This window comes from Melospiza georgiana, chromosome 3, assembly GCF_028018845.1.
Source record: "Melospiza georgiana isolate bMelGeo1 chromosome 3, bMelGeo1.pri, whole genome shotgun sequence".
Classification (NCBI taxonomy): domain Eukaryota; kingdom Metazoa; phylum Chordata; class Aves; order Passeriformes; family Passerellidae; genus Melospiza; species Melospiza georgiana.
Window position 1 is genome coordinate 600,262 of NC_080432.1, and position 15,778 is coordinate 616,039.

The following is a 15,778-nucleotide window of genomic DNA, read 5'->3' on the forward strand; positions in this document are numbered from 1 at the left end:
ATATAATATAATATAATATAATATAATATAATATAATATAATATAATATAATATAATATAATATAATATATAATAGTATATAATAGTATATAATAATATATAATATAATAATATATAATATATAATATAATAATATATAATATAATAATATATAATAATATATATTTATATATAATATATAAAATACAATATAATATAATATAATACAATATAATTTATATATTACATTATATATGAATACATTATATAATTATATATTATATAATAATATATAGTATTCCTATTATATGTAAATATAGTCATATAAAATTCATAAATAATAATATATTAATAAAATAATATATATTATACTGTTATATTTAATTTAATAAATTAATGTAATTAATTTAATTAATTTAATATTATATAATAATTATTATATATAATTAAAATAATAGAATTTTATGTAATAATAGATAAAATTTATATTATAATAGGAAAAATATGTTATGTTATGTTATGTTATGTTATATTATATTATATTATATTATATTATATTATATTATATTATATTATATTATATTATATTATATTATATTATATTATATTATATTATATTATATTATATTATATTATAGTCTTCTAAGGACATAGAGTCAGATTCCTTCTTTCCTTCCAAGGACAGGGACCCCATAAAATCCCACACCCAGGGAGGGCTTTGGGTGGGACACGGGGCAAACCCTCCCCTGGCAGGGTGGGCAGGGGCTGGGCTGGAATTCCCAGAGCAGCTGGAGCTGCCCCTGCATCCCTGGCAGTGCCCAGGGCGAGCCTGGACAGGGTTTGGAGCACCTGGGACAGTGGAAATGTCCCTGCCATGGCAGGGGTGGCACTGGGTGAGACTGAAGTGTTCCCACCAATAATTGCTGCCCCCAAAATATTTATTTCCCCACAAAAACGAGCCCCAAAAAATTGCCAGCAATACATCCAACGCGCAATTTTACGTCTGTGAGAAAGTGCACACGGATTAACGCCCGCCAAGGCCTTGGGGGCAAAGGATCGCTCAGAAACGCTGCCCAGCTCCTGCTGCAAACATCTGGCAGCTCCGAGAGCAGCAGCAGGGCTCCCTCTGGAGTGGATCCCGAAAACGGGAATAACAAAGCCCAGACATTCCTCCCCTCGCCCCCTCCAGGGGCCATGGAGCCGTGCCCGCAATATTAAGCCATTAATTAGTTTTGCCTGCGTGGGCTCGCATGTGTGGCAAGGAAGGCAAATTAAAGGATTCCTGAAGAGGCAGGAAAGCTCTCCGAGCTCGTGGAACCCTCCCAGAAATGAGAATCCCCGTTCGTGTGCGTGATTCCACAAAAGCCTCGGCAGCCCTGCCCTGTGGCAATGAAATTCCCTGGAAAGGGAGAGGGGATAGCTCCGGGACAGACAGACACACAGACAAACACACAGAGCCATGCTGAGGGAGGCTCCGCTCCACATCCCAGGCAGGAAAAGCACCCCCCTCATCCCCAGGGCTCATTTGCAGACAAGGCAATTAACAGAAAATGGATTTCATGCACGAAGGGGGAGAAAAAAAAAGTCAGATCACCTACAAGGTGAAGTCAACTTACTGCCTGCTTTTGTTCTTCTTCCTGGAGAGGAGGGGAAAGCGGAGAGAGAGAGAGAGGAAAGGTCAGTTATGGTGTGAAAATGATGATTTCACCCACAACACCCAGTGAGAGGACAGGACACGGCGCCAGCACCTGCAGCAGGGCAGGACACGAGGGCTGAGGGGCAGCACAGGTGACATTTGTCCCATTATTTGTCCCATTATTTGTCCCATTATTTGTCCCATTTTTCCCATTATTTGTCCCATTTATCCCATTATTTGTCCCATTATTTGTCCCATTTATCCCACTATTTGTCCCGTTTGTCCCACTCTGGTGGTGGGCACAGTGGGTGCCAGCAGGGCTCCCTGGCTGGGAGGGGACACCCAGGGGTGTTTCTGCTCCTTTGGGCTTTATTTATTTTATTTATTTATTTATTTATTTATGGGCTCAGCCTGGCACAGGGAAGGTGCCCTGCCCATGGCAGGGGGGGATTGAGTGGGATTTGTGCTCCCTCCTCACCCAAACCGTGCCATGATCCTAAAATCCTGCTCCAGACATCCAACAGACCCCAAATCCATCCCATAAAGTCTGGGGGTGCCCCTGGGAGTGTCCAAACACACAAAAGGGGCAGCACAGAGCCCCAGCAGCTCAGGATGCCCCTGGGTCAGCTCCCCTGGCACTGCCAAGGGCAGAGCAAGCAGAGCTGGGAGGGCACAAGAAATAAAATAAAATAAAATAAAATAAAATAAAATAAAATAAAATAAAATCAAATAAAATTAAAATATATTAAATATTAAAATATGAAATATATAAAATATATAAAATATCAAAATTAAAATAAAATATAGTATTAAAATTATATAGAATATATAAAATATAAAATATAAAAATATAAATATATATATAATATATATAAAATATATAATATATATTATATAAAATATATAAAATATTAAAAATAAAATAAAATAAAATAAAATAAAATAAAATACAATTCCCTTAAGATAATTAAAATATATTTTTAAATTATTTAAATAAAAAAGGAGCAGAAATGCTGAGCAGGGAAAGAGCAGCTCCTGCACTGCAGGAATGTCTCAGTACAAAAAAAAAAAAGGTGAAATTCAGGTGAATTTGTCCCCTTTGGAAGCAGGGAGATGTGACTGGGCTGCGCTGGGGGAGGCACATCCTGCCTTCAGCTGCAGCAGAACTGCTGGGAATGAGCAAAATGTCACCCAGGCCAGAGCTGCCTTGGGAATTCAGACATTTCCCTGGATTTTGTGCTCTCGCAGACGAGCGCCAGCAGGGCTGTGGCCCTGGGATGAATAAATGATGAATAAATGATGAATAAATCACAGAATGGCCAGAAATCACAGAATGGGAACAGTCAGAAATCACAGAACTGGAATGGGCAGGAATCCTGACCCCTGTCCATGCCAATCCCAGCCCTTCCCTGCACTCTGCTGCAGCCCCCCAGAAATCCAGGTCACGGCATTAAAACCCTGGGATAAAAGCTCCTTCTGGCCTGCAAATCCATGAACCCGTTTATCACGCTTCCCCTGCTGATCTCCCATCTGAGCAGGATTAACCAGAACCTTCCCTTAATTTAAAGCAGTTTCACCCTGCTGACCACCGGGAGCTGCTCTCCCACCCAGCCTGGGGGACAATTCTGAGGATTTGAGAAGACATTTTGGGGGGTTTTGACAAGATTTGGGGTTCCTTCAGGTGTGTTTTTGGTGGATTTTAGCAGGTGTGGGGCCTGGCCATCCCCACATCCCAAATTTCCACTTGTGCCTCCCACCAGCAGCGGGACCAGATGGGGACCCAGCTCAGGGAGAAGATCTTCAATCACCTCCACACCACACACACAAAAAAAGAGTCGTTGCTTTGAAAAACGAGGCCCAGGCATTGAGCACAGATGTGAAAATCCCTGTGAGCAGGGCTGGGGCTGAGCAGGGCAGGATAAATCACAGAGGAAATGGGCAGGGAGGAAATGGGATCTGTGTGCAGGATAAATCACAGAGGAAATGGGCAGGGAGGAAATGCAGGGGGAAATGGGATCTGTGTGCAGGATAAATCACAGAGGAAATGCAGGGGGAAATGGGATCTGTGTGCAGGATAAATCACAGAGGAAATGCAGGAGGGAAATGGGATCTGTGTGCAGGATAAATCACAGAGGAAATGGCCAGGGAAGAAATGCAGGGGGGAAATGGGATCTGTGTGCTGGATAAATCACAGAGGAAATGGGCAGGGAGGAAATGCAGGGGGGAAATGGGATCTGTGTGCTGGATAAATCACAGAGGAAATGCAGGAGGGAAATGGGATCTGTGTGCAGGATAAATCACAGAGGAAATGCAGGAGGGAAATGGGATCTGTGTGCTGGATAAATCACAGAGGAAATGCAGGAGGGAAATGGGATCTGTGTGCTGGATAAATCACAGAGGAAATGCAGGAGGGAAATGGGATCTGTGTGCTGGATAAATCACAGAGGAAATGGCCAGGGAGGAAATGGGATCTGTGTGCTGGATAAATCACAGAGGAAATGGCCAGGGAGGAAATGCAGGGGGGAAATGGGATCTGTGTGCTGGATAAATCACAGAGGAAATGGGCAGGGAGGAAATGGGATCTGTGTGCTGGATAAATCACAGAGGAAATGGCCAGGGAGGAAATGCAGGGGGGAAATGGGATCTGTGTGCTGGATAAATCACAGAGGAAATGGGCAGGGAGGAAATGCAGGGGGGAAATGGGATCTGTGTGCAGGATAAATCACAGAGGAAATGGGCAGGGAGGAAATGCAGGGGGGAAATGGGATCTGTGTGCAGGATAAATCACAGAGGAAATGCAGGAGGGAAATGGGATCTGTGTGCAGGATAAATCACAGAGGAAATGCAGGAGGGAAACGGGATCTGTGTGCAGGATAAATCACAGAGGAAATGCAGGGGGAAATGGGATCTGTGTGCAGGATAAATCACAGAGGAAATGCAGGAGGGAAACGGGATCTGTGTGCAGGATAAATCACAGAGGAAATGCAGGGGGAAATGGGATCTGTGTGCTGGATAAATCACAGAGGAAATGCAGGAGGGAAATGGGATCTGTGTGCAGGATAAATCACAGAGGAAATGCAGGAGGGAAATGGGATCTGTGTGCTGGATAAATCACAGAGGAAATGCAGGAGGGAAATGGGATCTGTGTGCTGGATAAATCACAGAGGAAATGGCCAGGGAGGGAAATGGGATCTGTGTGCTGGATAAATCACAGAGGAAATGCAGGGAGGAAATGCAGGGGGAAACGGGATCTGTGTGCTGGATAAATCACAGAGGAAATGCAGGAGGGAAATGCAGGGGGGAAATGGGATCTGTGTGCTGGATAAATCACAGAGGAAATGCAGGAGGAAATGCAGGGGGAAATGGGATCTGTGTGCTGGATAAATCACAGAGGAAATGGCCAGGGAGGAAATGCAGGGGGAAATGGGATCTGAGTGCAGGATAAATCACAGAGGAAATGGCCAGGGAGGAAATGCAGGGGGAAATGGGATCTGTGTGCTGGATAAATCACAGAGGAAATGGCCAGGGAGGAAATGGGATCTGTGTGCAGGATAAATCACAGAGGAAATGCAGGAGGGAAATGGGATCTGTGTGCTGGATTTCCCTGGAAATCCATGGGAGGAGCACTCAGGGGTCCCCAGGGACCCTCAGCACAGCCAGGGGGGCTGTGGGGAGCAGGGAATGGGGGAATAAGGGAATGGGGGAATGAGGGAATGGGGGAACGAGGGATGGAGCCGCAGCCCCAGGATGGTTCTGGTGGGGAAATCCCTGAGATCCCACCTGGAGACACCATCCCAGGGGGCTCCAGCCCTGTAAATCCAGGCCATGGACACTTCCATGGTGGGGCAGCCCCAGACTCCCTGCCAGCCCAGTCTGGGATTGCAGAAATTCCCAGAACTGGAAGGGTCAGCACTGCCAAGGGAGGATTTGTGGGGAACACTCAGAAATCCGAACCCTGCCTCGATAGCAGCAGCTGGGGAGGGCCCTGTGAGGGGCCAGGAACAGCAGGGCAGGACCCCAGGTAAGGGGTCAATTAACCCTAAACCTAACAAACAACCAGCATGGTCAGAAATCACAGAATGGGAAAGGTCAGAAATCACAGAGTGGGGATGGTCAGCAATCACAAAACCAGAAATAGTCAGATATCAAAGAATGGGAACAGATAGAAATCAAAGAATGGTTAGCGATGACAGAACTGGAATGGTCAGAAATCACAGAATGGGGATGATCAGAAATCACAGAATGGGAACAGTCAGAAATCACAGAATGGTCAGAAGTCACAGAATGGGGATGGTCAGAAATCACAGACCCAGAACAGTCAGAAACCAGAGAATGGTGAGAAATTACAGTATGGTCAGAAATCACAAAATGGTCAGAAAGGACAGAACCAAAAGGGTCAGAAATCACAGAATGGGAACACTCAGAAATCACCGAATGATCAGAAATCGCAGAATGGGAAAAATCAGAAACTACGGAATTGTCAGAAATGACAGAACTGGAATGGTCAGAAATCACAGAGTGGTCAGAAATCGCAGAGTGGTCAGAAATCACAGAGTGGTCAGAAATCACAGAACTAGAACAGTCAGAAGTCACAGAACCAGAACTGTTGGAAATCACAGAATGGGGATGGTCAGAAATCACAGAATGGGAACCATCAGAAATCACAGAACTAGAACAGTCAGAAAACAAAGAATGGGGATGGTCAGAAATCACAAAATGGTCAGAAATCACAGAAAAGGTACAGTCAGAAATCACAGAATCAAAAGGGTCAGAAATCACAGAACCAGAACAATCAGAAATCAGAGAACCAGAACACTCAGAAATCACAGAATAGGAAGGGTCAGAAATCACAGAATGGGAAGGGTCAGAAATGACAGAATAGGAAGGGTCAGAAATCACAGAACCAGAACACTCAGAAATCACAGAATAGGAAGGGTCAGAAATCACAGAATAGGAAGGGTCAGAAATCACAGAATAGGAAGTGTCAGAAAGAACAGAACCAGAACACTCAGAAATCACAGAATGGGGAGGGTCAGAAATCACAGAACCAGAACACTCAGAAATCACAGCACCAGGACTGGTTTTGCTTGGAAGAGACCTCATCCAGGGCCTCTCCCTGCCCTGAGTGCCACCAGCACAGCGTGGGGACAGTGGCTGAACCTCAGGGACAGCCCTGGATGGCCTTGCACAGATGGAACCATGGAACATTCTGGCTTGGGAGGGACCCCCAGGACCCTCCCCCAGCTCCTGCCCTGCCCAGAGCCCCCCAAATCCCCAAATCCCACCCTGGCCATCCCTGGCTGGGCTGTGCAAGCCCTCCTGGAGCTCTGCAGGGTTTGGGGATGTGTTCATTCCCCGGGGAGCCTGGGCAGTGCCAGCACCCTCTGGGGATGAACCTTTCCCAAAATCCACCCCAAATTCCCTGTTCCAGCCCTTCCCTGGCTCCTGTCCCTGTCCCAGAGCTCAGCCCCTTGACCTCCAGGATCTTTCCTCGCTTTCCTTCCCTTCAGGGAGGAATTTGAGGCCCCAAACTCTGAGGCAAGCAGGGCTGAATCCAGCCCTAAACGGCGAAATGAAGGCGGCATTAAAAATGTAAAAAACACTGCATAAGAAAATGGAAAAAAAAATCCCCATAAAAGCTTAACAGCTGATGTAAATTATACATGAACAGCTCTGAGGAGCTCCAAGTGAGGAGAGAAGCAAAAACCTGGCGGGGGAAAATCGTGTCTGGCAGGGCTAAAAGCACTGAGAAGGAGAGCTGGAAATAAAGAGCAGCATCAGGAACAGAGCAGAGCCTGGGGCAGCAGGGCCGGGCTGGGATCCTGACACCAACCATGAGAAAAAGGTGCTAAAAGTACTTGGGAGAAATGGTATTGTTAGCTCAACACGCTGGGGGACTTGCAGCTTAAAATAATTCCCTTAAAATACTTAAAATAATTTTAAATAATTAAAATAAAAATTAAATTAAAATAAATTACTAAATCAATACATTAAAATAAAATAATTTAAATCCCTTAAAATAATTTTAGAAGTTAAAAATAACTTTAAAATAATTAAAAGAAAAAAGTTAATTAAAATAAAATAATAAATTAAATTGAAATAAAATAAAATAATAAAATGCCTTAAAATATTGAAAATTATTTTAAAATAATTTTAAAATAATTAAAATAAAAATAAATAAAAATAAGAAATTATTAAATAAATAAAATAAAATAAAGTAAAATAAATAAAATAATAAATTAATAAATTAAAATGAAATGAAATAAAATAAAATATTAAGATCCCTTAAAATAATTAAAAAATAATAGAGCCAGGAGCTGCCTGGGGCAATATAAATATAAATATAAATATAAATATAAATATAAATATAAATATAAATATAAATATAAATATAAATATAAATATAAATATAAATATAAATATAAATATAAATATAAATATAAATATAAATATGAGCAGGAACTCGACCTCCAGCTTGCTTTTCCTAAAAATAAAAATAAAAGTAAAAATAAAAATTAAAATTAAAAATAAAAATAAAATAAAAATAAAAATAAGCAGGAAGTCCACCTCCAGCCTGCTTTCCCAAAATATAAAAATATAAAAATAATTTCTATTAAAAGTCTGGGCAGGGCACAGAGCCCATCCCCAGCAGAGCGGAGCAGGGGCTGTGAGGGCCCAGCTGTGCCTGCTGAAGGCATTTCAAATCCCCGTTTAAGGGGTTTTTACAGGCAGAGGGAGCAGAGCTGGGCTCAGGAGGTTCTGATGGGCACAGCTCAGGGGACAGGGATGTTCTGGGTGATGTTCTGGGTGACATTTTGCCCATTCCCTGCAGTTCTGCTGCAGCTGAATTTGTAGCTGGGTTTGAGGGAGGAGAACAAAGGGGGCAAACCCAGCTCACGCTGAAAACCAGGCACGAATTTCTGATGCTCAGGCAAAGCTGCATTGGCAGGGAATTCTGAGTTTTGGATTCCCCCAGCTCCAGAGGAACAGATGTTCTTCTGGAAGAGATTTCATCTGCAGGGCTCCAGAAGGGGAAAAAGGGGATTTGAGTGGGATATTGGGAACTGGCTTCAGGAAAAAGCAGAATTCCAAACTTGGCAAGGGTGTTGTGCTCAGGTGTGGGACAGGAAGGGGACAGGGGCTGGAATTCCTGCCCAGGATGGAGGGAAGGGGCTGGAATTCCTGCCCAGGATGGGGACAGGGCTGGAATTCCTGCCTTCAACCCAGACCCAGACAAAGCCACAACTGGGACCCTCACTCACCCCCTGCCCTGCTCCCCATTTATTTCCCAGTGCCAGTGGGGAGTGCTGAGCCCAGGTACCAACCCAAAATCCTCCAAACCCCCCCAGATCTGGGGTTCTGCAGGTTTTACCCACAAAAACCACAGTGGGGAGCGCTGAACCACAGGTCCCAACCCCAACCCCTTCAAACCCCCCCAGATCTGGGGTTCTGCAGGTTTTACCCACAAAAACCACAGTGGGGAGTGCTGAGCCCAGGTACCAACCTCAACCCCTTCAAACAACCCCAGATCTCAGGTTCTGCATGTTTTACCCACACAAACCACAGTGGAGAGCCCAGGAACCAACGCAAACCCCTTCAAACCCCTCCAGATCTGCGGTTCTGCAGGTTTTACCCACAAAAACCTGGAGGAACCTTCAGCCCCTGCACCCCACACAGAGCTGGCATGGAAATGGCTTTTGGCAAACGCAGAGAGGGTTTTTAGGGGGTGGCAGCAAAGGAGGGAGGGAGGGAGGGAGGGAGGGAGGAAGGAAGTGGCGGAAGGAAGTGGCGGAAGTGGCGGAAGTGGCGGAAGTGGCGGAAGGAAGTGGCGGAAGGAAGTGGCGGAAGGAAGTGGCGGAAGGAAGTGGCGGAAGGAAGGAAGGAAGGAAGTGGCGGAAGGAAGTGGCGGAAGTGGCGGAAGGAAGTGGCGGAAGGAAGTGGCGGAAGGAAGTGGCGGAAGGAAGGAAGGAAGGAAGGAAGTGGCGGAAGGAAGTGGCGGAAGTGGCGGAAGGAAGTGGCGGAAGGAAGGAAGGAAGTGGCGGAAGGAAGTGGCGGAAGGAAGTGGCGGAAGGAAGGAAGGAAGTGGCGGAAGGAAGGAAGTGGCGGAAGGAAGGAAGGAAGTGGCGGAAGGAAGGAAGGAAGGAAGTGGCGGAAGGAAGGAAGGAAGGAAGTGGCGGAAGGAAGTGGCGGAAGGAAGTGGCGGAAGGAAGGAAGGAAGGAAGGAAGTTAGTTGTGCTTTTGGTTCCTTACTTTGAGCAGCTTCATCAGCCCCTCCAGCTGCACCATCAGCTCTCTCCTGCTCTCCTGCAGGGCTGACATCCTCTGCTCCAGCTCATCCTTCCTCTGCCTGTGCCAGGGACGTGGGGGAGAGAGAGAGAGGAGAGACAAACTCAGGCTGTGTCAGAGCTGCCAGGCAGGGAATTCTCCTCTGTGAAAGTCACCCTGAATTCCAGCACTGGAGGTGACAATTCCCTTCTGCCCCCAGCCATGGCAGCAGCAGAGAAAAATCCACTTTTATATGGAGACATATCCACATTTTTCTGTCTCTGAGCATCCTGCAGAGCCCAGACAGAGCAGGAGGAGCTTTGGGGAGCAGAGAGAGGGAAATGGGAGGGCAGGAAAAGCTGCAGGAAATGTGAAAAAATGCACATTTTATGATTGGTTTTTCACAAACATTAAAATGAATATTACATGTGTTACATTAGAAGGTTATGCTGTATTCATTTTTTTAGTAGTGTGTTAAATACAGTTTTAGGTTATAACATAATGTTAAAATAGAAACTATGCTATGTAAGATACTTTTTTTTAAAGAGAGGAATGAGATACTGTCACTGAGATAGCAGCCACAGGACACCTGAATCTTTCAGAGAAAGAGAATTTATTGCTCCCTTATCAGAAGAAATTAATTTCTTCCTGCCTTGCTCAGCCCTGAAGATGCAGTTAGGATTAAGAGGAAGGAGCTGACACTGCCCAGACAGAATCCTGTGTTTGAATGGAATTTATGCATCATGGATGAGCTGTATGAATGTGCAACAGGTTATTGTTTTTAAGGGTTAATCCTCTGTTAACGTGGGGCCTTTTTCGGGCTTATTTTGCTCAGAAAAGGTACCCAGACATCCGTAACTCTCTGTTTTTATTGTCTCATATTGTCCTAAATCCTAACTGTTCAAATTATTATTACTCTAATTATATTGATATTTTTATAACCACTTTATTACTATTAAATAGTAATTAATTATTAATATTAAATTATTAAATAGTAAATAAAAATTAGCTAGGAATTATTTATTAATATTAAATTAAATAGTAAATAATTAAAAATTAAGTTAGATTTAAATGATTTTAAAATTATTTTTAAAATTAATGAAATTACATTAAAATTATTTAAAATAAAATGTAAAATTAATTTAAAATTAATTTACAATTATTTTCAAATTAATTTAAAATACAATTTAAAAATAATTTAAAAGAAATTTAAAACTATTTTCATATTAATTTAAAATTAAAGTTAAGTTAAAATACATATAAAATTAAATTAAAATTAATTTTAAATAACATTTAAAATTAATTTAAAATAAATATACCATTAGACAAAAATTAATTTAAAATAAAATTTAAAATAAAATTTTAAATTGATTTAAAATAAATATAAAATTAATTTTTTGAATTAATTAATTAATTATTACTTTTTAAATTTCAAAAACGACTGATTGGTGTTTTTCCCAAGGAGAGAGGGGGACCCAGATCTCTCTGCAGAGCCACAGCAGCCAGGCCCCGTCCCCTGCAGCACAGCCAGGTGACAGCAGGAGGTGACAGCAGTGACCTTCCCTTCCCTCCCTGCTGCACAAATCTCTGCAGCTATTCCATAGCTGGGGCTCAGCCTGGGCTGGTCTAAAACAGGAAAGTGGTGACGAATAAAGAGCAGCTCAAAGCCAGGCTTAGCCAGGCTGGGCTTTGTGTCACAGGACGTGCCAGTGTGGGGACACCAGGATGTGCCAGCCAGGGCAGAATGTCCCCTCCTGGAGCTGGCACTGGCACACTGGGGGTAATCCACAAAAAGAGTTCTTTAAAGAACAGAAAATTCTGGAATATTTATATATTCCATTATTATTATTACTATTGCTATTGCTATTACTATTACTATTATTATTAATTTATAGGTTTAATATAACAAATTTTAACCACCCTGAGGCTGGCACTGGCACACTGTGGGCAATCCACAAAAAGAGTTCTTTAAAGAACTCAGGAATATCATTATTGTTATTACTGCTACTACTACTACTACTTTTCTTCATCATCATCATCATCATCATCATCATCATCATCATCATCATCATCATCATTTCTATATTTAATATAACAAATTTTAACCACCCTGGGTGTTTCTGTGGCACTGGCACACTGTGGACAATCCACACTGGGAATTTTAACAGGAGCTGTTCTTTAAAGGACAGAAAACTCTGGAATAGTTATATATTCAAAATAATAAGAGTAATAGTAATAATGTTAGAGATATTGTTATCACTATCATTATCGTTATTTATATATTTAATATAACAAATATTAAACACCCTGGGTGCTGGCACTGGCACACTATGGACAACCCACCCTGGGAATCTGAACAGGAGATGTTCTTTAAAGGACAAAAACCTCTGAAATATTTCTATATTCCATATATAAATATAAATATTTCTGTATAAATATATAAATAGAACCATATAATATAATTATATAATGTAAATATAAATATACATTTCTATATTTAATATAACAAATATTAACCACGCTGGGTGTTTCTCTGGCACTGGCACACTGTGGGAATTTGAACAGGAGATGTTTGTTAAAGGACAGAAAACTGGAATATTTCCATATTCATTATTATTACTATTACTATTATTACTATTACTACTATTACTTTTATTACTATTATTATTATCCACAGACTCTTATGTACAGCAAACACAATTTTTTCCTTTAACTACTTTGCATCTTTAAGACCTGTTTAGTGTGGTTTCCCTTTGGCTCTGTTTTTAGGGTGTGCGCATTCTTTGGTTGTGGATTTAGGTTTTTTTTAAATTATTACTTTCATTTTGGCTCTGGCCCACGCTGCCTTCAGGCACTGAGTGCTGATGGTTGGTATGTTTGTACTAGGTGGTTTTTTCATGTGTTTGTGGAATGTTATCTCATCTAAGTAGCTAATAATAATAATTATTGTTATTGTACATTATAATATTGGCTCACATTATATATACATTATAATAATAAAAATAATAATAAATAATTATAATGCACTATAATAATAATTATACATTATAATATTGGCTTACATTATATATACATAATAATAATAATAAATAATAATAAATAATTATAATGCATTATAATAATTATTATACATCAAAATATTGGCTTACATTATATATACATTATTATAATAAACTATATTCATAAAAATTTATAATAATACATTATAATGATTATACATTATAATATTGGCTTACATTATACATACATTATTATAATTATCTTAATAATAAATAATTATAATGCATTATCACAATTATTATACATTATAATATTGTCCTACATTCTATATACATTATTATAATTAATTATAATTGTAATAATGCATTATAATAATACATTATAATAATTATTGTACATTATAATATTGGCTTACATTATACATACATTATTCTAATTAATTATAATAATCAGTAATTATAATAAATAATTATTATAATTATTATACATTTTAATACTGGCTTTTTGCAAATATTAAAATAGATTTAAAATAATTTATTAAAATAAATTTTATATGTGTAATTTTAAAGTAACTGTTATAAAGATCTGGTTTTTTATTGCTGTTGGTAATTAAGCTTGGGGAAATAACTAAGATAAGTATCTAATAATAATAACAAAAATAATAATTATGACCAATATATATTATAATACTGGCTTTTTGCAAATATTAAAATAAATTTTAAAAAATTATTATTAAATTTTAAATAAATTATTAAAATAAATTTTATATGTGTAATGTTAAAGTAACTTTGTCATAAAGATATGGGTTTTTTTTCTGTTGTTAATTAAGCTTAGGGAAATAACTAATATAATTATCTAATAATAATAATTACTATTGTTATACATTATAATATTGGCTATATTGGCTTTTCACAAATTAAAATTAATTTTAAATAAATTATCATTAAAACTTAAAATAAATTATTACAATAAATTTTGTATGTGTCATGTTAAAGTCACTTTGTTATAAAGACAAGTATAATTGTGGTAAAATGCCTACTTTGCACAGGGCAGTAAAGGTGTTTGCACAAGGGAGTAAAGGTGTTTTCTCAGAGGAGTAAAGGTGTTTTCTCAGGGGTGTAAAGGTGTTTTCTCAAGGGAATAAAGTTGTTTTCTCAAAGGAGTAAAGGTGTTTTCTTGGGCGCTTAAAGGTGTTTTCACAGAGGAGTAAACACAGGAGTAAAGGTGTTTTCTCAGGGGTGTAAAGATGTTTTCTCAAGGAAATAAAGGTGCTTCTCAGAGGAGTAAAGGTGTTTTCTCAAGGCAATAAAGTTGTTTTCTCAGAGGAGTAAAGGTGTTTTCTCAGGGGTGTAAAGGTGTTTTCTCAAGGGAATAAAGCTGTTTTCTCAAAGGAGTAAAGGTGTTTTCTTGGGTGTGTAAAGGTGTTTTCACAGAGGAGTAAACACAGGAGTAAAGGTGTTTTGTCAGGGCAGTAAAGGTGTTTTCTCAGAGGGGTAGAGGTGTTTCCCAGGGCAGTGAAGGTGTTTTCTCAGAGGGGTAGAGGTGTTTCCCAGGGCAGTAAAGGTGTTTCTCAGCACTAAAGGTGTTTCCCAGGGCAGTAAAGCTGTTTCACAGACAATCACCCACACCATGCCCAGTCCCACGGGTCCCTGGTGCCCAAACTCAAACTCCTCCCTGAGCTGTCCCACCAAGGCAGGGAAGTCTTTATTGACCCCTGAGGGGCTCAAGGGGCTGCCTCGGCCCCGAGTGTGAGATGGCCCAGCCCAGCAGCCCAGTACCCCAATAGCCCAGCCCAGTGTCCCTGTAGCCCAGCCCAGTGGCCCAGCCCCACAATCCAGTAGCACAGCCCGATATCCTGGTGGCCCAGCCTGGTGGCCCAGCCTGGTGTCCCAGTAGCCCACTCCAGTATCCTTGTATCCTGCTATTTCACTATCCCAGTACCCCACTATCCCGCTATCCTGTTATCCCAGTACCCCACTATCCCGCTATCCCAGTATCCCGCTATCCCACTATCGCAGTAGCCCATTCTGGTACCCCAGTTGCCCATCCCAGTACCCTGCTATGCCATCCTGGTACCCCAGTAGCCCGCCCCAGTATCCCTGTATCCTGCTATCCCAGTACCCCAGTATCCCTGTACCCTGCTATCCCAGTACCCTAGTGTCCCGCCATCCCAGTATCCCACTCGCCCATCCTGCTATCCCAGTAGCCCATCCCAGTATCCCCATAGCCCACCCCTGTATCCCTGTATCCCGCTATCCCAGTATCCCAGTATCCCAGTATCCCAGTATCCCTGTACCCTGCTATCCTGCTATCCTGCTATCCCAGTACCCCGCTATCCTAGTACCTCAGTATCCCAGTACCCCGCTATCCTGGTAGCCCATCCCAGTAGCCCATCCTGGTACCCCAGTACCCCAGTATCCTGCTATCTCAGTACCCCAGTACCCCAGTATCCCAGTAACCCGCTATCCCAGTACCCCAGCGTATCCCAGTACCCCAGTATCCCACTATCCCAGTACCCTCCTATACACCAGTACCACCCTATCCCAGTACCCCAGTGTATCCCAGTACCCCAGTGTATCCCACTATCCCAGTACCCCCTTATACCCATGTAGCCCCCTATCCCAGTACCCCAGTACCCCGCTATCCCAGTACCCCAGTACCAGAGTACCCCAGTATCCCTGTACCCAAGTACCTCACTATCTCAGTACCCCAGTATCCCAGTACCCCAGTGCCCCCCTACCCCAGTATCCCACAATCCCAGTACCCCAGTATCCCAGTGCCCCAGTACCCCACTATCCCAGTACCCCCAGTACCCCAGCACCCCAGTACCCCAGTATGCCAGTCCCCCAGTACCCCCCAGTACCCCGCTGTCCCGGCACCCCAGTACCCTGCTATCCC

The 15,778-nt window shown here is 41.7% G+C and overlaps 1 protein-coding gene across 4 annotated transcripts in view; it reads right to left on the reverse strand.

Moving 5' to 3' along the window:
• Positions 1-15,778, reverse strand: part of DTNB (dystrobrevin beta) — a 134,886-nt gene that overhangs the window by 52,374 nt on the left and 66,734 nt on the right. For all 4 annotated transcript variants that reach the window (XM_058020290.1, XM_058020289.1, XM_058020287.1 and 1 more), the window contains 2 exons: positions 9,866-9,962; positions 1,596-1,616 (listed from right to left, as the gene is read on the reverse strand). In XM_058020290.1, coding sequence (XP_057876273.1) covers positions 1,596-1,616; positions 9,866-9,962 — 118 coding nt within the window. The remainder of the gene's footprint in view (positions 1-1,595; positions 1,617-9,865; positions 9,963-15,778) is intronic.